Source organism: Diceros bicornis, chromosome 7 (assembly GCF_020826845.1).
Source record: "Diceros bicornis minor isolate mBicDic1 chromosome 7, mDicBic1.mat.cur, whole genome shotgun sequence".
NCBI classification, from domain to species: Eukaryota; Metazoa; Chordata; class Mammalia; order Perissodactyla; family Rhinocerotidae; genus Diceros; species Diceros bicornis.
The window spans coordinates 46,265,974-46,293,933 of record NC_080746.1 but is presented as its reverse complement, the minus strand read 5'-3'; the positions used below and the strand labels follow the sequence as shown (position 1 = coordinate 46,293,933).

The 27,960-nt window shown below is 36.3% G+C and overlaps 1 protein-coding gene across 2 annotated transcripts in view; it reads left to right on the top strand.

Annotated features, from left to right (window-relative positions):
* HIKESHI (heat shock protein nuclear import factor hikeshi) overlaps nt 1-14,937 on the top strand; it is a 39,373-nt gene extending 24,436 nt beyond the window's left edge. For both annotated transcript variants that reach the window (XM_058545454.1, XM_058545455.1), the window contains 3 exons: nt 6,492-6,643; nt 12,990-13,108; nt 14,851-14,937. In XM_058545454.1, coding sequence (XP_058401437.1) covers nt 6,492-6,643; nt 12,990-13,108; nt 14,851-14,905 — 326 coding nt within the window. In that variant the 3' untranslated portion in view covers nt 14,906-14,937. The remainder of the gene's footprint in view (nt 1-6,491; nt 6,644-12,989; nt 13,109-14,850) is intronic.
* Nucleotides 14,938-27,960: the final 13,023 nt, after the last annotated feature.

The following is a 27,960-nucleotide window of genomic DNA, read 5'->3' as shown; positions in this document are numbered from 1 at the left end:
CCTTCAAAAATATAAAAACTATTCTTAGCTCCCAGGTCATACAAAAATAGGTTGTGGGCCAGATTTAGCTTGTGCACCTTAGTTTGCCATTGCGTTATCCTACAGTTTTCATATTGCATCATCCAAAGGATTGTGTCATCTTTCAAGAAGTATAAAAGGAGACCAGAGACACCATCTTCATTGTTTTCTTTTTGCTTTTATTGAACAGAATTGGGAATTCTTAATTTTTCATGTTTTGTTCATAATGGCAAAGAGAAGAAAATGGACGGAGGAATAAGTTTCACCATTATCGCATGCATCAGGAAATGAATACAAAGAGGCAAATAACAGCATTCTAGACTCTAATGATGATCATGAAGTTGATCATATAAGCAAAATCTCAGACTGTGAATCTTCAGGTGGTGATCTCTGAGGTGAATTTTGTCAGACTAAAAAACTGATGACTGAATAATGTATTTCTAAGGAGCAAAAGAAAATATGGTATTCTTACCCATTTAGTCATTCAGCAGGAGGAATGAATCACACAATATTTTGTGACAAAATCTTGGACATGTGGTAAAATGATGTGTGCTGGTATTCTTTCATCTCTTATGTCTGTGCTCCAAAATTACTGGATATAGTTTGTAAGTGGAGATTGCTGAAAGTGGATGTGAATACAAAGGTGATTAGAAGGCAATAGGTGTAGAAATGAAAAAAATTAATTGGATTGATTATTCTAAATAATGTTTATAAATCTAAAAATGACAGTGTTTTGCAAATTATGGATCAAAGAAGATGGCCATTCTTTTTTCAACAAATTATGAGCCATTAAAAGTTTTAAGGTTTCGGGTATTTCATTTTGACAAAGCAATTCCCAGAAAAAGAACCAGAAGTAATGATAAACTAGAAGCTATTAGAGATGTGTTTAAAATCAGGAATCAGATTTTTAAGATGAGTATGTTCCACATTTATCCAGGACAGTTGATTAATAGTTGTATTCAGAGAACATGGCCCATTTTGGCTATTTATAACTTGAAAACTGGGAAAATGTGGGAAATGTCGCATGAATATTTGGATTTGCTGTACTTCAATACTTATTAAAAATTCTAATCAAGTTGTTTTTTACTATATCTTCTGAACATTTTTTGTAAAATGACTTAAAATGTGTACTTTTTTATAAAAGAGTCCATTAGACCCAGATAGTAAATGATGATGACTGCTTTTCCTTGTATGCTGACAGTAAAGGACTAGTTTCCTGTAAGATTTCTTTGTCTGAGTTGTGCCTTATATTAGGCTCTTGACTTACACTGAAGAGAGAGACTTTGAGAAACAGCCTTAAAAATTTGCTGCTGCTTTTACTATTGGAGTGTTATTGAGGACTTTATCTAATGTATATATATATATATTTTTTTAAGACGAGGTAAGATGTTTTACTTTCTCTGCTGTTTTTGTTTTTTTATTTTTTGATGATAAGACTCAGTGTAACTGATCTTTTTTTTTTTTTTTTTACTTTGGCTGTCATGAATTCAGATCCAAAATTAAACACTAACTGTAAGTTTGTGTATTATGTTGCAGTGTTTCTTCCCAGTATTTTATGGTTTGCATACAAGAACCTTTGTACTTGGAAGGTATCAACTACTGTGTCAAGCCTATTTTGAGAATAAGTGACTAAGGAATGATTTCTTTTTTTTTTTTTTGTGAGGAAGATCGGCCCTGAGCTAACATCTGCCAATCCTCCTCTTTTTTTGCTGAGGAAGACTGGCCCTGAGCCAACATCCATGCCCATCCTCCTCTTCTCTATATGGGACACTGCCACAGTATGGCTTGACAAGCGGTGCCTCGGTGTGCGCCCGGGATCCGAACCTGCGAAACCCGGGCTGCCGCAGTGGAGCGCGCGCACTTAACCGCTTGCGCCACCGGGTCGGCCCCTAAGGAATGATTTCATTGCACAGTGGATTTCTTTGAAAATATAGATTAAAGATTGCTCAAGACTTTTGAGTCTTTTTTTTCCCTCTTAAGTGGTCTTAGTCCCAGAAAACTTTAAAAGGAAGAAGCCAGAATATTTCCTGAGTCTCATCTCTTACAGTGGCAGTTTTACGTAGGGGCCTCACTCATTTGCCAAGAGGTTATATGTGGTAAAAGATGGTGGTTAGAGATGACAAGCCTTTCTGTTTGGGCAGATCATTCCCTGAGTAGTTATAAATAAAGCAATAGAGGGTTGTATGGAACCCCTTCCCTTTCCTTGATTGAAATCATTGGAGCTTGTTATGCAGACAAATAGCAGTGCATTTTCTGGACTTTAGCATAATTCTAGGTTTAAAACAATGAAAATAGTGGAGTAAGGAACTCCAACAGTCCATCCCTCCATAAAAGCAACAACAACAATAAAAAATTGGCAAAAACTGGCAAAATCAACTTTTTCAGGACTCTGGAAACTAACCAAAATCTTGTAGCAACCAAGGAAACATTTAATCAAGAAAAACCACTGAATCTTGGTAAGAACAGTGAGCTTTGTGGTATTTTAACTTTCCGTGGTCCCATCCCCTGCTCCTCAGCTCAGTGATAGCCTTGAAAATAACAGCCCATGTTCTTGGTACTGGTTCTGGTACCAGAGGGAACAGAATGAACCTCATTCCAATGAATTGTAATTGTTTTGGTCTGTCTGGTGGCTCCCTGGAAGACTGATTTGAAAGACCTGCTTTTATTTCACCTAACTTGGAATTCTTCCTGTGCTAAAGTGACTACCCTGGGAATATTTGTCAAAAATATTTACAGGCAAATGTATTAGTTACTGCTGCCTGAGGCAGTGACAACAGTTAGGGCAAACTGTAGACTAACCAAAAGCTTAGGAGGAAAGGCTGGGAATAAGATACTTTAGGGAATAAAGGTTTTGAAATTTTCTGACTTGGGAATTCCTGGGAATCTAAAAGACCACACGTGTCCAGGGCTGTGCATATGCTAGGGAAAGACCTAAGAAGGTCCTAAGCTCTCACCTCTGGATGACCTTGAGGCTCTGCATAAACAGGAAGTGAAAGCTAAGGCAGAGTTGTAAACTGCCTGGCTGAGTGTTGAAGGCATGTCCCAACACACAGAGCCCATTTGCAGAGACTGGGAGAATTTGGGGTTCCAGGCTTTTAAGGAAATTTCTTTCTAATCACTAGTTGACAACTAAGCTAATAGAGACTTCAGTGGTCACACATGACAAAAAATACAGACTTTACTGTATTAGTTCAGAAAAGTCATTAAACAAGGTAACAACTACGATAAACAGTAACAATAAACCCTGAAGCAGAGGAAACATCTGATTGCTAGAATTGCCGCATTATAACATTCAACATCCAGTTTTCAACAGAAAGGTATGAAGCATGCAAGAAACAAGAAAGGTCCTTTCACAGAAGAAATGAACAGAAATTGTCCCTAGGAAGCATAGACATTGGACCTTATAGTGAAAGACTTTTAAGTAGACTGTCTCAAATATGCTCAAAGAGCTAAAGGAAACCACGAGAATGATGTATCATCAAATAGAGAATATCAATAGAGAAATTAAAAAAAGGAACTAAAATTATGGAGCTGAAAAGTACAGTAACTGAAATGAAAAATTCACTAGAGGGTTTCAATAGCAGATTTGAATGGTCAGAAGAAAGATCAGTGAACTTGAAGATAAATCAATTGAAATGTCTAGTTTGAAGAGCAGAAAGAAAAAAGAATGAGGAAAAATGAACAGAGCCTTAGACACCTGTGAGACACCATCAAGTGTACCCAACAATATGCATAATGGGAGTCCGAGAAGGAGAAGAGAGAGAGAAGGAGTGGAAAGAATATTTGAAGAAATAATGACCAAAACTTTCTAAATTTGATGAAGAATATTAATCTACACACTTAAGCTCAATGAACTCTGAGTAGGATAAACTGCACACCGAGACATGTCATAATCAAACTGCCAAGGACAAAGAGAGCATCTTGAAAGCAGCAGGAGAAGCAACTCATCACATGCAAGGATCCTTAATAAGATTACGTCTAATTTCTCATCAGAAACAATAGAGTGCTGAAGGCAGTGGGATGACATATTTAAAGTACTGACAGAAAAAAGCTGTCAATCAAGAATTCTCTGTCTATCAAAACTATCTGTCAGAAATGAAGACATTTCCAGATAAACAAAAACCAAGAGAGTCATTGTCTAGAAGACCTACCTTACAAGAAATGCTAAAGGAAGTCCTTTAGGCTGAAATGAGAGGACATGAGACAGTAATTCAAATTCATATGAAGAAAAAAAGGAACACGGGTGAATTAGGTAATTATAAGAGTCAGTATTAATGTACATATTGTTTGTAACTCCTTTTTTTCCTATCTGATAAAAAACAACTGCATAAAACAAAAACTGTAAATCTATGTTTAATCTATGTTTAGATTAATTAAACATTAATCTGTGTTTAATCTATGTTTCCATCTTTATACTACGTATAAAGATGTAATTTGTGACAATAACAACATAAGAGAGAGAAGGAGTTATGTAGGAGCAAAATTTTTGTATACTGTTGAAGTTAAATTGCTATTAGTCCAAACTAGGTTGTTATAAACTAAGATGTTAATTGTAATCCCCAGTGCAGCCACTAAAAAAATAAAAAATATTTGGTAAAAGAATTAAAATGGTACACTAGCAAGTATCTATTTAAACAAAATTAAACTCTCCAGTAAAAGGCAGAGATTTGCAGAATGGATAAAAAAACATGATCCAACTATTACTTCAAAGAAACAGATTGGTTGAAAGTAAAGGATGAAAAAAGATAAATGCCAACAGAAACCAAAAGAGAGCTGAAGTGGCTGTACTAGAATAAGACTAAGTAGACTTAAGACAATAATTGTTGTGGAACCTATAGAAGGACATTATATAATGACAAAAGGGTCAATCCATCAAAAAGGTATAACAGTTATAAACTTGTGTGCACCTAACAACAGAGCCTTAACAATAATAGTTGGAAACTATTACTTGCTTGCTATACTCTCTATAATGGATAGAACCACTAGACAGAAGATCATCAAGGAAATAGAAGACGAACAATACCGTAAACCAACCAGACCTAATAGACTTATATAGAACATTCTATCTAACAACAGCAGAACACACATTTGTCTCAAGTGAACATGGAACATTTCTTTGTATAGATAATATGTTAGGCCACAAAAAAAGTCTCTCTCTCTCTCTCTCTATATATATATATTTTTTTTGTGAGGAAGATCAGCCCTGAGCTAACATCTGATGCCAGTCCTCCTCTTTTTTCTGAGGAAGACTGGCCCTGAGTTAACATCTGTGCCCGTCTTCCTCTACTTTATATGGGACACTGCCACAGCATGGCTCAACAAGCAGCGTGTTGGTGTGCACCCGGGATCTGAACCGGCAAACCCCAGGCTGCCACAGTGGAGCGTGTGCACTTAACCACTTGCGCCATTGGGCTGGCCCCAAACAACTCTCAATATATTTTAAAAGATTGTTCTCTGACCACCTTGATAGAGATTAGAAGTAACAGAAGTAAATCTAGAAAATTCACTAATATGTGGAAATTAAATGAAACAATTTAAAAATACTGAAAATACCTTAAACCAGTCATGTTTAGTGAGGTGTGTATGTCTGTATTTTTAATACAGTTTAAAGTTTTATAACTTTATAAACTTTATAACTATATAAGTTTATATAAGTTTTTGCTCATATGCTTGAAAATTTAAGAAGAGTTTTGATACTTGCAATGAGTGTTCTAGTTATTAGGATGTGTGTTGTTCCAGATGCTTTTTCTTCAGTATTTGTTAAACATTTTATGGTCATGTGAAAACAGCAGATAATCCAAAAATCTATTCATTGCATGAATTTTTTTCTTTATCAGACTAACTTTTCTGATTATGTCTTGTGTGGATTAATAAAATTGGCCTATATTTTCCATGTGTAAGTTAGCTGGCAGTTACAGGCTCAGATGTACACTTAATGATATATTTTATATATATAGGATATATTATAAATGGGAAGAGTTATTAAATATTTTTCATGAATAAGCTGCAGATTTCTTTATTGCCTATTTGATAACATCATCAAGTATTGAGTGGGGTGATCCATGACATTTAGTAAAATATGCCATGTCATTTATCAGTAATAATGGCAATGTAAAGATAAATCTTTAAAAATATCCTTCCCTCAGAGTTAGCATTGAGAATCTTTTATCTAATTAATGCTCATTCATTTATTTTTCTCTTATTCTGTTAATTTCCATTTCTAGCTTAAGTAATTTTAATATGTTTTAGAAAAGTAACAGCTATTTTTCTGGTGGGGAAATTTTAGTTTTTTTATTCTTTGTTAATATGGTAAAAACTAGGTAGCCTTTTACATTTATTTGAAAAGAGACAAGCTTTCATGTAACAGAACTTTTTAGTGTATATTAGATCAGAGGTTCTTCACGTATTTACAAAGGAATTTATATGGATACAAGTTAAACTTGAAATATGTGGCACATGTTAATTTCTTTCAGGAGAAGGAAGCCAACACCCTTTTGGAGCCATGAATATTGTCCGAACTCCATCTGTTGCTCAGATTGGAATTTCAGTGGAATTACTGGACAGTCTGGCTCAGCAGACTCCTGTAGGTAATGCGGCTGTATCCTCAGTTGACTCATTCACTCAGGTAATGCAGTGCATATTTCATTATTTTCTAAAATAACTTAAAAGTCATAGTCTCTACTTTAAAAATTAGCCTGGTGGTAGAAACCGTGTAAAAATGAAGGTAAACATATATGACATAAGTTATTGGCTTCCATGGATGTTTTCCCTTTGTCTGCTTTCTTTATAGATATTTTAAAATTTATAAATACTTTGACAAGACATATGTTTTTATAGTGTAAAATAGCTCAAAGTGATCTTTTTTTGTTTGTTTGCTGAGGAAGATTTGCCCTGAGCTAACATCTGTTGCCAGTCTTCCTCTTTTTTTTTTCCATATGTGAGCCGCCACCACAGCATGGCCAATGATAGATGAGTGGTGTAGGTCCCTCCCTGGGAACTGAACCTGGGCCGCCAAGCAGAGTGTGCCAAACTTAACCACCAGTCCACTGGGGCTGGCCCTCAAAGTGATTTTTTAAAATGGGTTTAAATATGAACTTTTCTTCTTTCTCTCTCCCAATTAGTATGCTGGGCCGTGGGTATGCAATTGTGAAGCTGATAAGCAAGATCCTTGTCCTCATAGAGCTTAAAGTGACATGATTCCAAAAGGGTTGACTTTTAACCTCTGTATGGCCAATTCCTGAAGCGGGGTATGATCTAGGCAGAGGTATAGCTAGTGCAAAGTCTCTGAGGAAGAAATCTGTTATGTTTGAAGAATAACATGAGGGTCTTTGTGGCTGGAGTAGAGTGAGCAAGGGTGAGGACGGGAGATGAGGTCAGAGATTATAGGGGAGGTGGCTGTAGGATAAATCATGAGAGACTTCATTGGCTTTTATAAGGACTTTGGCTTATATTCTGTTTGGAAGAGAAAACCTAAGAGAGTTTTGAGCAGAAGAGTAATACAATCTAACTTACATCTTAAAGGGATCACTTTTGCATCTTTGGAGAGAAACTGTAGTGGGGCAAAGATGGAAAGAAGAAGATCAGTTAGGAGGCTCTTGGAAAATCTAGATGAAAGATGATAATGACTTGAAGTAGGGGGTGTGGGGAGGTAGAAGTGGAGGTGATGAAAAGTAGTTGATTTCTGGAGATAATTTGAACATGGAGCCAATAGTGTTTCAGGGTTTGGATCACACTTGAGGTCTGAGATAAAGAGAGACATCTCTGGCTCCAAGGATGTTGGCTCAAGGAACTGGAACACAGGAATATTGTGAAAAGAACAGGTATGGGCTGGGAGTAGAATCAGAAGTTGGATTTTGATCGTTCTATGTTTGGGATGCTTGTTAGGTATTCAGCTGGAGATGACAAATCTAGAGTTCAAGAGAGAAGTCTGAGATAGAGATAAAAATTTGGGAGTCATCAGTGTAGAGATGATATTTAAACTTGTGGAGGGAGGGTGATCACTAGAGAAGTAACTAAATAGAGAAGTTGGCCAGTGACTGAGCTTGGGGCCATTTCAAAGTTGAGCTTAAGAGATGAGAAGAAATAAAAGAAAAGGAGCAGCCTAAAGTAGGAGGAGACCCCAAAAGTATTGTTTTGAAAGCCAAGTGAAGACTGGTTTTTAAGAAGGAAGAAGTGATCAATAGTATCACACTGCTGATGGGTCAAGTAAGATGAGGGCTAAGAATTTACTGTTGAATTCAACAAGGTAGAAGTCATTAAAAACTTGGACAAGAGTTCAGAGTGGTAGAAGGGGGAGTTTGGAGTGAGTTCGAGTGAGTTGCAGAGGAGGAAATGTAAATGATATCGAACCTCTTAATCTCAGGTTCCTGTGCCCAGTGCGCAGTAAACCAGTCACTGAGACATGGTGCTTGGAGGTAGAGAAAGGTTTATTCGAATTGGCCAAATGAGAAGGCGGGAGGATAGGTTCTCTCAAATCTGCCTTAATGAAAGAAGAAAGCACTGGGTCTTATAGAGCTAAAGGGCGTGGGCAGAGTTGCAGAGAAACAAAGGGGAAGTCTATTTCTTTTACTCCAGTTAAGCCCTTGGGCAGCCAGACTTCTGAGCATCAGCAGCAGCTGGGGGATGGTTATCTGCCTTCCTTAAAGGCATTCTTTTTCCTCTGCAAAACAACCTTATAAATCTTTGTGGCCCTTGAGTCTCACCCCTCAGGTTAAAGCTTATCAAGATGTGTGGATTAATTTCTTTTCATGTGTGTGTGTGTTGGAAACAAGGTTGAAGGGTAACCATGTTCCTACTGAATATTTACAGTAACCCTCAGGTACCTGGCTTCAGATACAGTGGAGTGTAGATGACTCTTGATGAGTGTTATAAAGGACAGCAGATAAATGGTTTGGTTGCTTGAGGGGGCTGTGGGGATAAGGAATTATTTTTATTATTTTTTGCTTTTGTCCTGTTTTTAATGGGAGATACTACATCATGTTTGACTGACAGGAATGAAGCATTAGAGAGAGAAAAATTGATGATGCAGGAGAACGGGGAGACTTGCAGAAATGCTGTCCTTGAGTAGGAAATGGGAGCACATTTGGAGGTGTTCATTTTTAATAGGATAACAGGCAGAATTTATAGCAATGGATATATTGTTACAGATGCAGGATGTTGGTAAATGTGGTAAGAACACGTGCAAGTTCTCTCTTGATTCCTTTGCTCAGTGAAATAGGAAGCAAGGTCATCAGCTAAGATTGAGGGGAAAGGGAATATTGGAAACTTAAATTAAAAGGATTAATTAAGTCCTCTAGGAGAGGAGGACGGTGAATGGACCAGGGAAGCCTGATGAGTTTGCTGGGCAGCACGCTTTTGAGGGTTGTGGCCATGAATTTAAAGGTAGACTTGTCGCATGATCTTTTGAGAATGGGCTGAATTAGGAATGACAGAGTATGGGTCTTAAAAATTTTTTCCAGTAATTTTTAAAATAAACTACTGTGCTGGAAAAAACAAGTTGTAAAACAATACTTATAGTATCCCATATAGATTGTATTAGAAAAATGTCTAGAAAATATATACCAAAGTGATGTTATCCCTGGAGAGGGACAGGAAGACTTTGTACTCTATATATTTATAAGTTACTTGAGCTTTTTAATAAAGCATATATATTTTTTATTTAAACATTCTTTTCTGAAATATTTTAAATATACAGAAAAATACATTCCACAAATATTTATTGTGTACCTACTGTGTGCCAAGCATTTTCTAAGCACAAATAGTTAAAAATAGGTAGACAAAATAAAACCTGTCCTTATAGAGCTCTTTTTATAGTGGAGTATATACGAAGACTTCCATGTGTCTTCCACCTAGATTTAACTGTTATGTTTTGCCATATTTGCTGCTAACAGCAACAAAAAATAAAATACTACAGATAGAGACCTCTGCTGTCTGCTTCTTTTTTTTTTTTATCATTTTATTTATTTATTTATTTATTTTTTCCCCCAAAGCCCCAGTAGATAGTTGTATGTCATAGCTGCACATCCTTCTAGTTGCTGTATGTGGGACGCGGCCTCAGCATGGCCGGAGAAGCGGTGCGTCAGTGCGTGCCTGGGATCCGAACCCGGGCTGCCAGCAGCGGAGCGCGTGCACTCAACTGCTAAGCCACGGGGCCGGCCCCCCCATGTCTGCTTCTCTTCTTTGCGTTCCTGTCTGGGTAGCTAATCTTCTAACTTTATTTATCTTTCCTATTAATACTTTAGTACTTAAAAAAAAAATCATATATATCCATAAAATATGTATAGTACTATTTGTGTGTGTGTTTAAACATATTTCTAATTTATACTCTTACTCTTATTTCATTTAATTTTTTGTCAGTAGTACATGTACATGGTTAAAAAGTCAGATAGTTTTACATGCAAAACAGTTGTCCTCTGTTATACCTCTTATATTCTGCTCCTCAGAAGCAGTCACTTTCAACCTCCCATCATTTTTTTTTAACTATTTCTTCCTGTATTTACGTCCATGTGTCAGAAAAAGCTTGCTTAAACTGTTCTTTATTAACTTATCTGCTGTAAGTGTTTTCCATTGACTTAACCGATATGTTAACATGATTAGCTGTCTTACTCCCCTGCTGCCCAATATACACAGACATCTTTTCTCCCCACCTTTCCAATATAGATTTTTGTTGAATTAATATTCAGAGTTTTCGGGCCAGCCCCATGGCTTAGCGGTTAAGTGGGCGTGCTCCGCTGCTGGTGGCCCGGGTTTGGATCCCGGGCGTGCACCGACGCACCGCTTCTCTGGCCATGCTGAGGCCATGTCCCACATACAGCAACTAGAAGGATGTGCACCTATGACATACAACTATCTACTGGGGCTTTGGGGGGAAAATAAATAAATAAAATTAAAAAAAAAAAAAATTCAGAGTTTTCAATATTATGACCAGGTAAATATTTTTCGGAACTGAGTCACGTGTAGTGCTATGATTACATTTTTTTTCTTGTATAACTTTTGATTTTTCCTGGTTAATAAATGCCTCATTTTTTCTTTTACATGGATATTTATGTTCCCATTTCTAATTTATGCCCAAACTCTTCCAAGTGTAAATTCCCATTCAATATATTTAAATATAGCAATTTTAAATTTGTTTTGGACACATCCCTCTTGAAACTCTCCTTTCTTTTTTGTTCTGTGGTGGACTGATTATTCTCTGGCTCTGTTGCATAACTGTAATCAAGATATTACTTTATTTCACCATTACTGTATAAATTCCTTTTATTTTTCTGTGTTGAATCCCTGGTTTTCTGTTTCCTCTATTTTTCCTTTATGTTGATTTACTCTTTTTTTTTTTTTTTTGGTGAGGAAGATTGGCCCTGAGCTAACATCTTTGCCAATGTTCCTCTATTTTGTGTGTGGGTTGCCTTCACAGCATGGCTTGATGAGCGATGTGTAGGTCCGTGCCCAGGATCTGAACCTGCAAACCCTGGGCTGCCGAAGCAGAGTGCGCGAAATTAACCACTACACCACCAGGCTGGCCCCTGATTTACTCTTTTATATGTTTTTAAATGGATATAAATGGTATCATACTGTACAAACTTCTACAACTTGCTATTGTTCACTCAACGTTACTTTCTAAATGTTAATACATGAAACAGATCCAGTTTAATTGTTGTACAGTATGCCATTGTATGTATGAACCAGTTTGTTTTTTCATTTCCATGTTGATAGATGTTTATACATTCTCACTAATATTTATCAGACCTTAAATTGTTGCCAAACTGATGGGTGAAATTAGAATATTGTTGTTGTTTTCATTTGTATTTCTTGACTACTAGTAAAGTTGAATATCTTTTCATATCTTGGCCTGCATTTGCATTTTCTTTCACAGAGATTGACTTTTTGTTTGTATATTTTTCCCAAATATATGGCCCCATTAATTGAATAGTTGTTTTTTTTACCCTGATTAATATAGCATGTTTGTTATGTATCATGTTGTCACATATGCTTAGGTTTGTTTCTGGGCTCTCTCTTTTAGTCCAGTTCATCTATTTGCCTGTCCCTTTGCCAGTAAAAGTCTAAATATCTGGTAGGCCAAGTCCCTCCTTCTAGTCATCAAAATAGGCTTAGGTATTCTTCATAGTAATTTTAGTATCAGCTTGTCGAGTTCTATGAAAAACTTGGTTGGAATTTAGTTGGAAATAACATTGAATTTATAGGTTTAATTTGGGGGGAATTGCTGCCATTACTACATTAAGCCTTCCTATTCATGAACATATTGTATCTTTCCACTGAACATAGTGTATAGGTCCTTTCATTTGTTTTCTTTCCTGTCAAGACAGCCTTAAAATATTTTCCACAAAAGTCTTGTTATCAACTTATCTTAGCATTTTCCTTAGTTATCTTACAGACTTTGTTTCTGTTCTGAATTGGATCTTTTTAAAGTTACATTTCTAAATTTTTTGTTGTTGATATGGTCAACGAGAAGAAACAGGTCAGGAGATAGAGGAAATGGAGTAGTGCCACGTTTCTCTTCTTTACAATTGATGGCAGGTAGCCAGTTGCTCCTTTATTATATTTAAACTTTTATCTTTCTGGCAAGAAAAAGATTTCTTAGAGATAGTGTTACTATTTTATATGAGAAAATAGGTTGATTTGAGGAGAGGGGCATAGTTCCTATAGAGGTGGAGATAAAAGAAGATATGTTGAAGGAAGAACGTTTTTCTTTTTTTCCCATAATGAATGTTAGGAACTTAAAATATTTGATAATCACAGAAATTCTTTGAGATATAAAGAAAGTACTAAAGGCAGATTATTATGATTTTGTGCCATAATATCATTTTATGACTTCCTTTAACCTTCAGCATTAGGCTGTCTTAGAACTCACAATCCTTAAAACCAAGATAGTGTGAGAATATTTTAAATTAAAAATATTAAGGTCTAAGTGGAGTATTTAGTATAATCCATTAATCTATTCATTATTAACTTTTCAGTTCACACAAAAGATGTTGGACAATTTCTACAATTTTGCTTCATCATTTGCAGTCTCTCAGGCCCAGATGACACCAAGTCCATCTGAAATGTTCATTCCAGCAAATGTGGTTCTGAAATGGTATGGGGCATTTTGTATCTCTAATATTAAGGCTTTTGGTAACCATATATATTTTTTGGCTATGAATGTATTTCTTCTTTGATATTTATTTATTTATTTATTTATTTTTTAAATTTTTTGTTTATTGCAGTAACATTGGTTTATAACATTGTAAAAATTTCAGGTGTACATCATTGTACTTCTATTTCTGCATAGATTACATCATGTTCACCACCAAAATACTAATTACAATCCATCACAACACACATGTACCGAATTATCCCTTTCACCCTCCTCCCTCCCCCCTTCCCCTCTGGTAACCACCAATCCAATCTCTGTCCCTATGTGTTTGTTTATTGTTGTTATTATCTACTACTTAATGAAGGAAATCATGCGGTATTTGACCTTCTCCCTCTGACTTATTTCACTTTGCATTATACCCTCAATGTCCATCCATGATGTCACACATGGCTGGATTTCATCGTTTCTTATGGCTGAGTAGTATTCCATTGTGTAGAACAAAGAATCCTAAAATTTGTATGGAACAACAAAAGACCCCGAATAGCTAAAGGAATCCTGAGAAAAAAGAACAAAGCTGGAGGTATCACACTCCCTGATTTCAAAATATACTACAAAGCTGTAGTAACCAAAACAGCATGGTACTGGCACAAAAACAGACACACAGATCAATGGAATAGAATCGAAAGCCCAGAAATAAACCCACACATCTATGGACAGCTAATCTTTGACAAAGGAGCCAAGAACATACAATGGGGAAAAGAAAGTCTCTTCAACAAATGGTGTTGGGAAAACTGGATAGCCATATGCAAAAAAATGAAAGTAGACCCTTACCTTACACCATACACAAAAATTAACTCCAAATGGATTAAAGACTTGAATGTAAGATCTTTGATATTTAAATATGCTCTTTTATTGTGGACATCAGCATACATTAACATTTGCATGCCATTAAAAAGTATGTACTGTAGAGTTCAGATTAGGAATGGTTCTTACCTCAAATATTCTGTTACATAGTAGCCATTTTGAATTTGTAAAGACAGGGAAATACAGTTGCTTATGTTTTAGGGACCACAATTAAGGATTGTAAATTTTTTTATATTTTGAATTATAAGTACCATATGAGGCTTGAAATAACAATCAAAACTTTTTTTCATAAGTTTAGAAAGTCTTGATCTAAAGTAAACATGTATAAGGCATCAGGGTGGTTTATACTGCACCCTGCAAATGAATGATTAATAAATCTGTTTCCCCAGCTTTCCCATGTTTCTGTTTTATAGGTGTTTCTTTTCATTTTGAATATCCAGAAGTGGGGGAATGCGTAGGGAGAGTTTGTTTAGAAGTAGTAACATGGTGTAGCATGGATAGCCCTGGAATGTATTAGGTTTGAGCTTTGTTACAATGTAATGATGTGACCTTGAGCAAATTACTCTTATCTACTCATCTATGAAATGAGAGAGGAGTTAAATTTGATTTTTTCTTAAATCTCCTCTAGCTCTCAGATTTGCAGAAGATAAACAATTAATAAAATTTATTATGATTTGTGCTCTCTGATACAAGCCAATACTTAAATCACTATGCTTGCTATCTTTTTATAAGAATAATTAAAATTTCAGATTAACTTTTTAGCTTTTTAGGTTTTTTTATCTTAGGTTTTCAAGAATGACATGTAAAGTTGTTTTTTAAGTCATTTGACAGAAAGATTCTATTTTAATTTTCTTATAAATACATTTTTTCTTTTGTAGGTATGAAAACTTTCAAAGACGACTAGCACAGAACCCTCTCTTTTGGAAAACATAATTTGAATAAAATAATTTTTAATGATTTTGAAATTTGTCATGTTTTGAAGATAAATGACTCCATTTAAAAGCACGAAGTCAAGAGGATCATGAAGCCTGAGTTTAAAAACTGCTTAGTGACTGTGAAGTTTAATTAAAATCTTTATAAAAAATTAAAAACATTGAAAAATGAAAGTGTTTCTCATTAATGACTTTTTCTCCCTTAAGCTTAAAATATTATTCAGAGGCAAAACATTTTATTTTGGCTATGATTCATTTTTTACTTAAAAAAAAGCATATTCACAACAGTAGTGTGCCAAAATGCTGTTACATTTATAATCTTTCATTTATTTTTACAGTGGTTTGCTAGAGTAGTTAACTTAAAACCAACTATATCAAAATTTGGAAAAACAAATTAAATATACATTTTTACATATGGAGAAATTATTTTCAGTTAGTATTTCTTAAGAGTACAAACATTTTCAATTAACACAGGTTGGCTGTCAGTTTTTATATCAGCAAATTCATACATTTTTATTTAATAAAATTGTGATGATTAACACTGATGAGGTTTTATTTAATACTGGTAATGTTGTTAGGCATTTGTGTATAGAATATAGGATTCATTACCTTTGTAGATGAAGGTAAAGCCTTTGTGTTTCAGTCAGAGGGAACCCTTTGACTCATTTATATTGGTGAATCCCATTGACCCAAACCCACCAGGATCTCACCTTTATTTTATTACTTTTTTTGTGAGGAAGGTCAGCCCTAAGCTAACATCCGATGCCAAGCCTCCTCTTTTTAGCTGAGGAAGATTGGCCCTGGGCTAACATCCATGCCCATCTTCCTCTACTTTATATGGGACGCCACCACAGCATGGCTTGACAAGTGGTGTGTGGGTGTGCGCCTGGGATCCGAACCTGTGAACCCTTGGGCTGCTGAAGCGGAGCGTGCGCACTTAAGCGCTATGCCACCGGGCGGCCCCGGATCTCACCTTTAATCAAAGCTGAGTTTGTTAGCTTGCTGTACCTCTGGTTATATACACCAGAGGAACTGTGGGGTGTCCCCAAAGGAAGAGTACACATAGGAGTTTGGGGTCTGGAGTTAGTCTTGGATTGTCTTGGCAGGGATTGGTGAAAATTTGGAAACTACAGAGTTGCTGGTATAGTCAATATCTTTAGAACACATGAACTTATGCAGAATTATTGTTAGATCAGTTTGTGGTCTGATTTTTTTTTTTAATTATTTTTTTAATTTTATAATTTTATTTATTTATTTTTCCCCCAAAGCCCCAGTAGATAGTTGTATGTCATAGCTGCACATCCTTCTAGTTGCTGTATGTGAGACGCGGCCTCAGCATGGCGGGACAAGTGGTGCGTCGGTGCGCGCCCGGGATCCGAACCCGGGCCGCCAGTAGCGGAGCGTGTGCACTTAACCGCTAAGCCACGGGCTGGCCCTGTGGTCAGATCTTGAAACAAATGCATCTGATTGAGCTGGCGTTAAGAGTTTGAGCTTAGGTAATTTCTTGCATTGTCAAAGTTTGATATACTTAATGTGTTTTGCAAGTTGTACATTTTTACAAATTGTAGTTTCTCTTAATTCTCAATTCTCTTCTGGTTTTTCTTCAGCCTAAGATGAATGACAGGCGATTATCTTCTGTAGTTGTGATCAATCCAGATTTGTATTGCTATTTACTGGGTTATGATTGTGTGTCAAGTATTAGTGGTAGTCATTAGCCTCAGGTCTTCATGTTAGTAATGGTTGATCATTGTTGACTCATGTGACTTGACAGTAGCTGCACAACAGCATTTAAGACTGGACAGAAAGCATCGGCCAACTGTAATAAAATTAGCAGAAACAAAATGATTATTCTTGTACTAGAATACAAAGCCAGGAACCTAGATTACCAAACCCAAGCTACAAAAATACATCCCAGAGTCCAGCTGGGCCTATTCTACAGCGTCAGGTAGCCTTTTCCTTTAGTCAAAGACTGACTGTTCCACCTGTCCAGTGATCTTTATAGAAATACAACAGGAAATATTAATTAGATGCATACTGCCCCTTAGCTTGCCAAGGGGACATAAAAGGCTGTGATTGTCCATGACAGTCCTGAGTAGTGAATTTAAACTGGTTTGTTGGGCTTCCACAGCAGATGATGAGTCAAAATTTGGACTGCCTTTTTTGGTTGTATTATTATTGCTGTTGCAGTAGTAGTCTAGCACAGTATGCATAAAGAGAGTTATCACTTCTGACTGCTCTCCTGAGTAGCCAATACCTGCTTCATTTTGGAAGTCTCTGATTATCTTTCTCAAGGAAACACACTACACTGGAGAGAGAAGGGCTTTAAATATCTGAAAGCCTCTTAACAATTGTTCCATACACGCAAGATAGGTTTGGGTTTAGGAGGTAGGTGAAAGCCTGGTGTTGACATAAGTAATCCCTGGTGAGTTACAGATAATATTAGGAATATAAGTATATTTTATCACAACAGGAATGAGCCAATAATTGAGTCCTTGAGGTGGGCACATTCTCAGTGGATTTTATTTTATTTATTTATTTTTTGTGAGGAAGATCAGCCCTGAGCTAACATCCATGCCAATCCTCCTCTTTTTGCTGAGGAAGACTGGCCCTGGACTAACATCTGTGCCCATCTTCCTCTACTTTAAATGGTACGCCGCCACAGCATGGCATGACAAGCAGTGCCTTGGTGCGCGCCTAGGATCCGAACCCGGGCCTCCAGCAGCTGAGCGCGTGCACTTAACCGCTACACCACGGGGCCAGTCCCTCTCAGTGGATTTTAGTTCCTGCATGGAAGTCTGGAAAATCTTTGGAGAAAATGACTAATGCAGTGAGAATACCTCCAGCATTTGTTCCCTCCCTTGGTCAGCTTATGTCTGCTGACAGTGCCGTGATGATTATAGCATAAGCATTTTATTGACTTGGAGTATATTCCAGTTTTTATAAGAATAATGATTGGGGCTAATGACATGAGGAAAATTCAAATATCAGAAGGGAGTTTTGGGAGGAAATTGGTCTCCTTAGGAGTTTAAAGGAACAGCTTTTAAACCCTTTTCAGTGAAATTTGACAGATTCAGATAGTACCTATGGACTGAGAAAACTGCTGAAAAGTTTTGCACGTTGTAAGGTGGCAAACAAAGACCATAAAAGGATTAAGAATAAAGTGATAAAGATACGTGGGCATATTGAGAAACCTTTAGACTGTCTCTAGGAGGTGCCAAACCACAATAAGCAGAAGAGGGAAAAGAAGCAAAGATATCGGAAAATTAATCTTGTTTTTTGCCTTGAGTAGAAGCTGTCCACTTTCTGTTGTCATCTGCTTGACTTAAGGGTCTTGATTAGTAGTCTTCCTCTAAAGATGTTGGCTTCTGGAGGATTCCTAAGAATCACTAGTTTTAAAAGTCTCCTGATGGAGTGGTTTTCCAGCTGTCTGGAGAAGACACTTGTCATTTAGTTGGGAAACATGCATCCAAGAATCATCTTGGGGCTTTACTGCCACACTAGTTACAGTATCTGGTAAGCTAATTTGTCATGAATCCAAGAGTCATCTTGGGGCTTTACTGCCACGCTAGTTACAGTATCTGGTAAGCTAATTTGTCATTGAAGGCAGTTTTTCTCTGATGTCTCTTTCAGAAGACTAAATTTGTTGAAGATTGAGGATGTTACAGATAATGATGTTTTTGTAGAATGAAGGAGAGTGGAATCCACTATTGAGTATAGCACAATTAACTTATAAAATTATTATACATTATGATTATTATGGGACTACAGACATATTAGGGACAGTGACATTTCTCTAGGCCTGTAATTTATCCCATAAAGTATATCTTTTTGTAGACAGTTATTGTATCAGTCTTTACATGAGCATGAGTATGTTTCTTTTTTCCTGAAATGTGTGGTCATTTGCTGTGGTCTGAGTGTGTGTGTGTTCCCACAAAATTCATATGTTGGAATCCTAATGCCCAATGTGATGTACTAGGAGATAGGGCCTTGGGGAGGTGATTATTAGGTCATGAGGGCAGAGCCCTCATGAATGAGATTAATGCCCTTATAAAAGAGGTCTGAGAGAGCTCCCCTGCCCCTTCTGCCATGTGAGGATACATGGAGAAGTCTACCACCTGGAAGAGGGCCCTCATGTGACCATGCTGGCATGTTGATCTTGGACTTCCAGCCTCCAGAACCATGAGAGAGAAATTTCTGTTGATTATAAGCTACCCAGTCTGTGGTATCTTGAGCAGACTAAAACACATAGAAACATTTTTATTAACAAATTTTACTTATATATAGTTTAACCCAGGGAGGTTGAACCCTATTGGTCAAGTTTTTATTCTTTTAAGTTTGATTTTTTGAAAAGAGCTTTTACAATAGTTTTGAATTAATTAAAATTTGAAGAATGCCAAACTTAATTTTTCCTATTATCATTTCTTCCATAAAGTGAAGGAAATCCAAAGAGTTCAAGCAAAAAAGACATCTCAACAGTTTTATTATGCTTGGATTTGGGAAAGACAAAATCATAAAGAGTTATCAGAGGAGACAAGATATGAACATAAGTCAAAAATATTCACAGGCAAGAAATAGTCTCAGCCAATATCTATATTCAGTATACTAGGAAAATAGTAACACCATTTACCATCTGTGCCCAATGGATCCATTTTAAAAAATGCTTCCAAGTCACTTTTTGAATAATTTACTGAACAAAAGATAAAAGGATAGTAAGAAACTTTATTAGAATTTTAAATAATGAGAAAATAGCAAAACCAAATATGTGTTTTATAGTTTCATAGTTTTGATGATACATGTTCTCAATAAGGGCGTTGTCCTCTGAATGTAACTAACTATGCATCAATTGTTATGTATGAACCTGGAACATAGGCATCTTGTAAATGCTGACTCTAGATTTGAAATACATCTCTAATAGGTTCTACCTTATCATTCCTTTTGGGTTCTTGTATCATCGAAATGCAATACATGAAGACTTAATTGAAAACTGACAGCAAATAATTTTGTTCAAGAGAGGATGGCTGTCTTCTTAGCTCTATAGTATTAAGACATTTTCATTTTTAGGTTTATAGCCACCAATTAGAATGACCAAGTAATTTGTCATTTCTGCATCTTCTATTTCTTTCCATAACTTTTGTATGCACACCTGCTTTCAGCATTTGCCTACTTAAAAAAAAGCTTTATTGAAATATAATTCATATACTATCAAATTAAAAAAATTCAATATTTTTTAGTATATTCACAGGTTTGTGCGACCATCATCATGATCTAATTTTAGAACATTTTCATCACCCCTAAAAGAAGCCTTGTACCCATTAGTAGGTAATCCTCAGCCCCCAGCGCCCCTACCAGCCCAAAGCAACTACTAATCTACTTTCTGTCTCTATGGATTTGCCTTTTCTGGGTATTTTATATAAATGGAATCATGCAGTATGTGGTCTTTTGTAGCTGGATTCCTTCACTTAGCATAATATTTTCAAGATTCATCCGTGTTATAGCACGTGTCAGTACTTCTTTCCTTTTTATTGCTGATAATATTCCATTATATGAGTATACCACATTTTATCCTTACATCAGTTGATGGATGTTTGGGTCATGTCTGCTTTTTGGCTATTATGAATAATGCTGCTATGAACATTCATGTACCAGTTTTTATGTGGGTATATGCAGTAAGAGTGGAATTACTGGGTTATATGGTGACTTGTTTAATTTTTTGAACTGCTAAGCTGTTTTCTAAAGCAGTTGCACCATTTTAATTCCCATCAGCAATATATGAGGGTTTCAATATCTCTGCATCCTTGCTAACACTAGTTATTGTCTCTTTTGATTATAGTTATTCTAGTAGTGTGAAGTGGTATTTCATTCTGGTTTTGATTTGCAATTTTCTAATGACAAATGATGTTGAGTATCTTTTCATGTGCTTATTGGCCATTTGTTTATGTTCTTTGGAAAAATGTCTATTCAAATTCTTTGCCCATTTTTACTTGGGTTATTTGTCTTTTTATTGTTGAGTTGTAAGAGTTAATTATATATTATGGATACAAATCCCTTATCAGAGATATGATTTGTAAATATTTCCTCCCATTCAATGAGTTGCCTTAATTTCCTTGATGAGAGTATTAGTTGAAGCACAAAAGTTTTTAATTTTGGTGTAGTCCAATTTATCTTTTTTCTTTTGTCATTTATACTGTTGGTGTCTTATCTAAGAACCCATTGTCCTACCCAAAGTTGTAAAGATTTATTCCTCTGTTTTCTTTTAAGAGTTGTATAGTTTTAGCTCTTAAATTTAGATCTTTGATCCATTTTGAGTTGCTTTTTGTGAATGGTGTGAGGTAGGGCTCCAACTTCATTCTTTTGCATGTGAATATTCAGTTGTCCTAAAACCTTTTGTTGAAACATTGTCTACTTTTGTTAATTTTGGTGCACAAGCATAAAAGATGAAAGAATACATGACTAGGGTTATTAGGAACTTTAATCTTTTCAGAAACGAGGAGCTTTTTTCAAAAATGATTTAAGAGTATATCAATATGCTCAGAGTGATAGAATATTTTGGTGATGAAGAAACTTCTCTTAGCACAGAGATAGCTTTGCTGTTTCATCAGAAAGAAAATCCAAATTATAGTTTTACTCTTTTTGGTTTATGTTCCATGTGACAACGTCTAGAAATGGTTTGATGAGCCCATCCTCCTTTTGAGTACATCCATCACATTTAACCGACTCTGTCAAAAGTTTTAACACATTTATTGATCCCTTCCAACCTATTACTTGTAGCTCGTTATAAACTCAGACAATTAAAGTTCATCTCTCAAAACTTCTGCACTTTCTGTGTAATCTTGAATTTGTCTTTTAAAAAGTACTCTTTTATATCCTAGTACAACCAGACACATTTTGTTTTAAGGAAAAATAATTTTTTTCTATCTAGTTAGAAAAAGTATTCATTACCCTGCATGTACATCTCCTTACCTACACATTCTTTTATATTGCTTCAAAATGGACAAGCATACCAACATAATTTAAAGGCATCTGCACATCCTTTTTAACCTGGTAGCTAATGGCTACTCCAGTTATTGAATAAAAGCACATGTATAGTAAAATTATATTGTCCAGTTATCAAAGATTATTTATCAATTAATATTCGTTCATATTCTTAAAGTTAGCTAAGGCCTTGGAAATCACAAATTGAGCTGACATAGGAAGTCCGTATGGTAGTCTTATGGTAGCATAAGAATTCCACAAATTTAAAAACTCTTAAAAGACATTTATTATAATTCTATTTTGTTAAACACAATTTTAGTTTTTTGTAGTAATAAATGATTTGTGGAAACAGTGTTAACCCATAACACTTATATAGGAAATTTAGAGACTTTAAATCATAGAGGAAAAAACCCCAACACTAGTCTTGTACAAACTAGAATATTTTTGTGATAAAATAAGGGAGAAAGTGATATTAACTCTCATCTATGTAGAATCATCTATATTTCAGGAATATTTAATGAACTTTTTTTTTTTTGAGGAAGATTAGCCCTGAGCTAACATTCATTGCCAATCCTCCTTCTTTTTTTTGCTGAGGAAGATTGGCCCAAGGCCATCTTCCTGTACTTTATATGGGATGCCGCCACAGCATGGCTTGATAAGTGGTGCATATGTCTGCACCCAGGCTCTGAACCTGCAAACCCTGGGCCACTGAAGCGGAGCGCGCGAACTTAACTGCTACGCCACCAGGCTGGCCATATGAACTTTTTTTGTATGCAATTTATAAATCTGTGTTCATAAATCAAATTTATTTATCTCATCCATTGTGTTTTTCATCTCCAACATTTCTGATTGGTTTTTTCTTTATAGTTTCAATCTGCTTTTGAAGAAGTTCCTAATTTCATTGAACTGTCTATCTGTATTTTCTTGTAATTCGTTGAGTTTTTTTATGATAGCTATTTTGAATTCTCTGTCATTCAGATTCTACATTTCTGTGCCTTCAGGATTGATTTCTGGCTGCTTGTCATTTTCCTTCTGGTCTGGAGTATAATATATTTTTTTCATACCGTTTGATGGTGTGAATTTGTGCCTCCACATAGTGATAGTATCTGGTTGCATCTTCCACATGCTGCTACTGGGTGGGGGTCAAGAGCTGTGTATTCTGAGCTCTCTGTGACTCCGGCTGGCTTGCTCACAGCTGCTGTCTTCCTATTGTATGCATGAGCACTTTGGCTGACTGGCTGAGCTGGAGTGCCAGGTGGGGGGAGGGGTGCTCTCCTTCACATGTGTGATCCTGGGGGTGTTCTCACTCTGCCCTCCCTATCTGCTCTCCTGGGGTGCTAGCTTGATGAAGGTACCCCCGCAATAGCTTATTCACCTTTGTGGCTTTCCCACAGGCTGTGAGGGAACTTGGAGAGCGAAGATGTTCCTGCAGAGGCTTGCCTCCCCACTCCCCCCATCCTCTCAGAGCCATGTGCGGTCCACAGTGGCTGCTGTTTGGGAGAGAGAGGAGATCCCCTTACTTACTTCCACTTCCTCTGGGGGTCCAGCACCTCCATCTTCAGACATATGGCTGTATGGGTCTCTCAGACATCTTTTGTGTTGTGTAAATATCCTCTGTTGGTATATGAATGTCCTTTTCATTGTATTTTAGAGGGGAGAGTCTAAGAGAAGTGCTCAGTCTGCCATGATGCTGATGTCACTCCAAGCATAAATCAAATTTAAAAGACTTTATGTTTAAAAGCTCTGAATGCCTTGCTTTTCTTCTTGTCTCATAACTATTGGTTAAACTAACAACAGTTAAAACTTTTTTCAGAGCTACAGTTGCAACAGAAATGTTTTTCTTAGAAGAGCCAAAAATGTTAAAGCATTAGGAGTTTTTTTCCTTCTTTTGGAGTTTCTTGAATTATTTCTTTAAATTTATGTGAACATTTAGTATAAACCAATTAGCACAGGAGCTCCTGTAGATTTTAAGAGCCCTTATCATCTGATTCATTCCTCTTTTGATTTAAGGTACCTCTCAAATGAATAATTTCATTCATGTCCAGTTTCCGTAAGTGACCTCTTGTAATTCCAAATTGCCTTTGGTGAAGTTGTCATTGAGAAAGGTACGTGCAAAAATGAGAAAATAGAAGTCTGTTTTCTAGGAGGGAGCCCAAATTTTTTGCAGATGAACCATAAGACAAACAGGCTGACTTAGGTTAAAAGGGAAAGTATTTCTTGTGTGAGTCTCTGGTCATTAATCAGCAGCCTCCTGGCAGGTGGAATATAAAGAGAATATCTCTCCTGAAGCCAATTTTTCACCTACACACAAGACTGAAGAACATTCTTGTATGGTCTTCAAAAGATTAAACTTTAAAAAGTTTGCCCAAATGATGCCAGCTTATCAAGACCTTCTGAACTCATCAGTCCTTTGAGAGAGAGCTTGGAAGACAGATTTAATGGGTCTATAATTGTCTTCTGTTCTGTGAACTTCTTTTTTAGACATGCTTCAGTACTATAGACAATAGACAGGCTGGATGGCTAATGGTAAATCAAAGATTTGGCAGACCTTCACCAGGGAAAATGAGTAGGTATGTGATCACATAGCCAGAGTCCCAGGGGAATATATTCCCAAGACAAAAAACAAAAACAACACTGAAGAACTCATTGAAATAACTGGAGTTCAGTTTCAGCACAAGGATGATTCTGAGCAGGTGGAAACTAAATGGATTTCAGATGTGCATATTACCATCCAGTTGAGGGTCCAGGTGAGGGTAGCAAGGATCTCAGTGGGATCTAAACTTGTTAAGATCTGCAATACAAAAACCACTAGGAAAAAACTCTTATTCAAAGTTAGGTTTATTAGGCTGCTGCAGCAAGGGAGAATGTACACTAGGGGAACAGTGGGGCTTCTCAAATGGGAAGAATTAGGGAAGGATTTTGGGAACCGGAGTTAGTCTTGGATCATCTTGGCAGGGACATATTGTTGGAACAGTCAGTGGTCTTTAGAACATGTGAACCCAGGTATGGTTAATGTTAGGCCAGTTTCTTTGGGGTCTTATCTTAGACTATGGGTTTGCATGAGTTTAGGTAGCTTGTCTTGCATGTTAAGGTTTGATACAGTTTATCTCTTTTGTGAGTCATGTATGTACGTTTTGCAAGTTGGAGTTTCTGTTTCAATTCTCAGTACTTTAGGAAAATATCCATAGTTTAAAAAGAAAATCTTTATAAACTAATATGTTTATTGCATAAGTTAGAGTGGTGGTCTCTAGTTTGTATATTTTGTGGGGTTTTTTGGATATTATTTTAGTCTTAGTTTAGTTTTTTAGTTGTTTCTTAATAACGCATCAGGTCATGGAATTATGAGCAGTTGTTTGTGATGTTTGAGAATATCTCCTTTGGTTTATTTTTTAATATAATTTTTAAAATGTTTTCATAAGCAATATATGACTTACTGGAGGTTACATAGAGCTGACAGAGGGTTTTTAAAAATTTATTAAAAAAATTTTTTTATTGAGGTTTCTTTGGTTTTATTAAGTGCACTTTTCCCTTTAGAGGTTCTGTTTTTCTTAACTGAGTTTGTTTTTGTTATTGAAGCTGGCTCATATTGATTTTGCTATGAGTTTTTCCTGTGATCATTGCAGTAGTGGTTGGGTATTAAATCTAGACTAAAAGCATGTGAAATTGATTGGGCTTATGCACTTTATTTATCTTCTTTACTTGATTTCTGGCCCACATTAATGGAAATTGAGAGAAGGACTATTATTCAACAGTGACTCTTTAAAATAGGTATATAAAAGTATACCTACAGAATTGTAGTGTATGATACCAATTTTTGCTGGATTTAAAAATTCTTTCATTAAATATTGAGATCAGTCTAATCTCTTTAGTATTTGGGAAAACCTCAGAAAGTTATCCTCCTTCACAATTTACAGTGTATTGCATCCTTTATTGCTCAGTATTAGAAGGAATCAATCAAAAAAATTAGACTTAAAACTTTGTTTCTTGAAAGTATAGTGTGATATCATTTTGCAGTTACAGTGTAGCCTGTAGAGTTAGATGTTCTCAGGCATTTGTTACTTCCACTGATTATTTAGCATATCCAATATCGTAGTCCCCTTGTCCCATTCCTTTTCCATCACTTCGACCAGGAAAAACCTGAATTCTGAATAAGTTCAACAATATGTGCCTTTATTTTATTTTTTTTTGGTAAAAGACCACTGAGTGTTGCGTAAGAAAATCATGTAAACAATCTCTGACTTCACCTTGGTTGTCAGTGTTGCTCAGCAATCTTATGTTTTTTGATAAACTCTTCCCCCTCATGCACCACAACTGTTTTTTTCTCCTCTGGCTGACATTAAGATTTTTCCCCCTATCTTTTGTTTTCAACAGTTTGAAAATGATTTGCCTAAGTAGTTTTTGTATTTGTTTTTTTAATCCTGCTTGTTGTCTTCTGAGCTTCTTGGATCTGTGATTTGATGTCTGGCATTTATTTTGGAAAATTCTTGGCCATTATTTTCTTCCAATTTTTTTTTTGTCTTGTTCTTTCTATAATTCTAATTACATATGTGTTAGACTACTGACATTGTCCCACAGCTCTATTATTTTTTTCACACTTTTCTCTTTTTGTGTTACAGTTTGGTTATTTTTGACAGACCTATATTCAAGTTCACTAAATTTTTCTTTGGCTGTGTCAAGTCTACTGATAAGCTGGTGAAGGCTTCTTCATCTCTATTACTGGGTTTTTAATTTCTAGTATTTTCATCTGATTTTTATTTTTTATAGTTTCCATCTCTCTGCTGAAATTACCTATCTGATCTTACGTGTTGTCCATCTTTTCCGTTAGAGCCTTTAACATATTAATCATAGTTATTTTAAATTTCCTATCAGTTCCAACATATATATCATATCTGAGTCTAGTTCTGATGATTGCTTTGTCTCTTAGGAATGTGTTGTTTTTTGTTGCCCTTTCATATTCTTTTTTATTATATTGTGTAAAATCAGACATCTTCTGTAGGACTAGAACCTGAGGTAAATAATTTTTGTGCTTAGAAATAGGCACATCTTTCCTTCTACTAGGCCCTTAGTGTAGGGTTAATAGTTGGGCTGGGTTTGAGGTTACTGTCAGTGCACCATAGGCTTAAAATTTTCCTAGCCATGCCTTGTGTTTGGGTAGGGGCTGGTTTGCCAGAGGTTTTCTTTTTAATGTTTCCCCATTCTCCCCTTTAGATTTTCCCTTTATGTTACACCTCAGAGAGTGTCTCTTTTGCAAGTTACTAATTGCTTGATGCTAATTAACTGGCAGTAGGGAATGGGGATTGGGGGGTGGAGATGTTCTCTGTTCTTATTAAGCCTCAGTCTTAGGCAGTCACCATGTCCCCAGGTCTTAGGTATGTGATCTGCTCAGTGCTCCCACCTCTCCACCACATAGTTCCTAGCCCAACACATATTTCTGCCTCTGCCCCCGAGATAGATTTTTTTCTCCTGTTCCTTTCTCCCAGCTGCAATGGGTTTTCACCGGTGCCCTAAGAGTGAGTTTTTGTCTACCACAGATTAAGGCTTTTGTTCCTAAGGCAGATAGGAGTGAAGAGTCCTAGAAAAGTATTGTCTTTCTCAGGAATGAAGAGTTCCAGCAAAGTATTGTCTTCCTCCATCAAGGGCTGCTCTTCCCTTCCCCCAGTTTTGCACAGAGAATGAATACTTTCCCAGTATTCTCCAAATCTTTTGTGTGGCACTTGGTGGGGTCATGGAGAAAAAGCCTGCAACAGGGTGGAGACTATCCTGTATTTGTATCTCCAGAAGGTTCACCCTTTCTAGCCAGTCACCCTAGCTGAACTCTTCTCACCCTTGTCCAGCTGTGCCTTGTCCAGGTAAGCCATTGTCATGTCTTGTGTCCCTGTTGGTTGCCCTGCAACCTCAGCACTTGGATGGGTTCAAGAAAGTTGTGAACTTGCTGTTTGTTTGTCTATTTTTTCATTGTAAGTTTGGCAGCGTCTCTCTGTCCAGCTTTCTACATCCCTAAAAGGAAAACAGATATCCCATGACAGTTTTTTAAAATCCCCCTGCTCTCTTTATATATTTCCTGCTGGCCACATCTCTCTCATC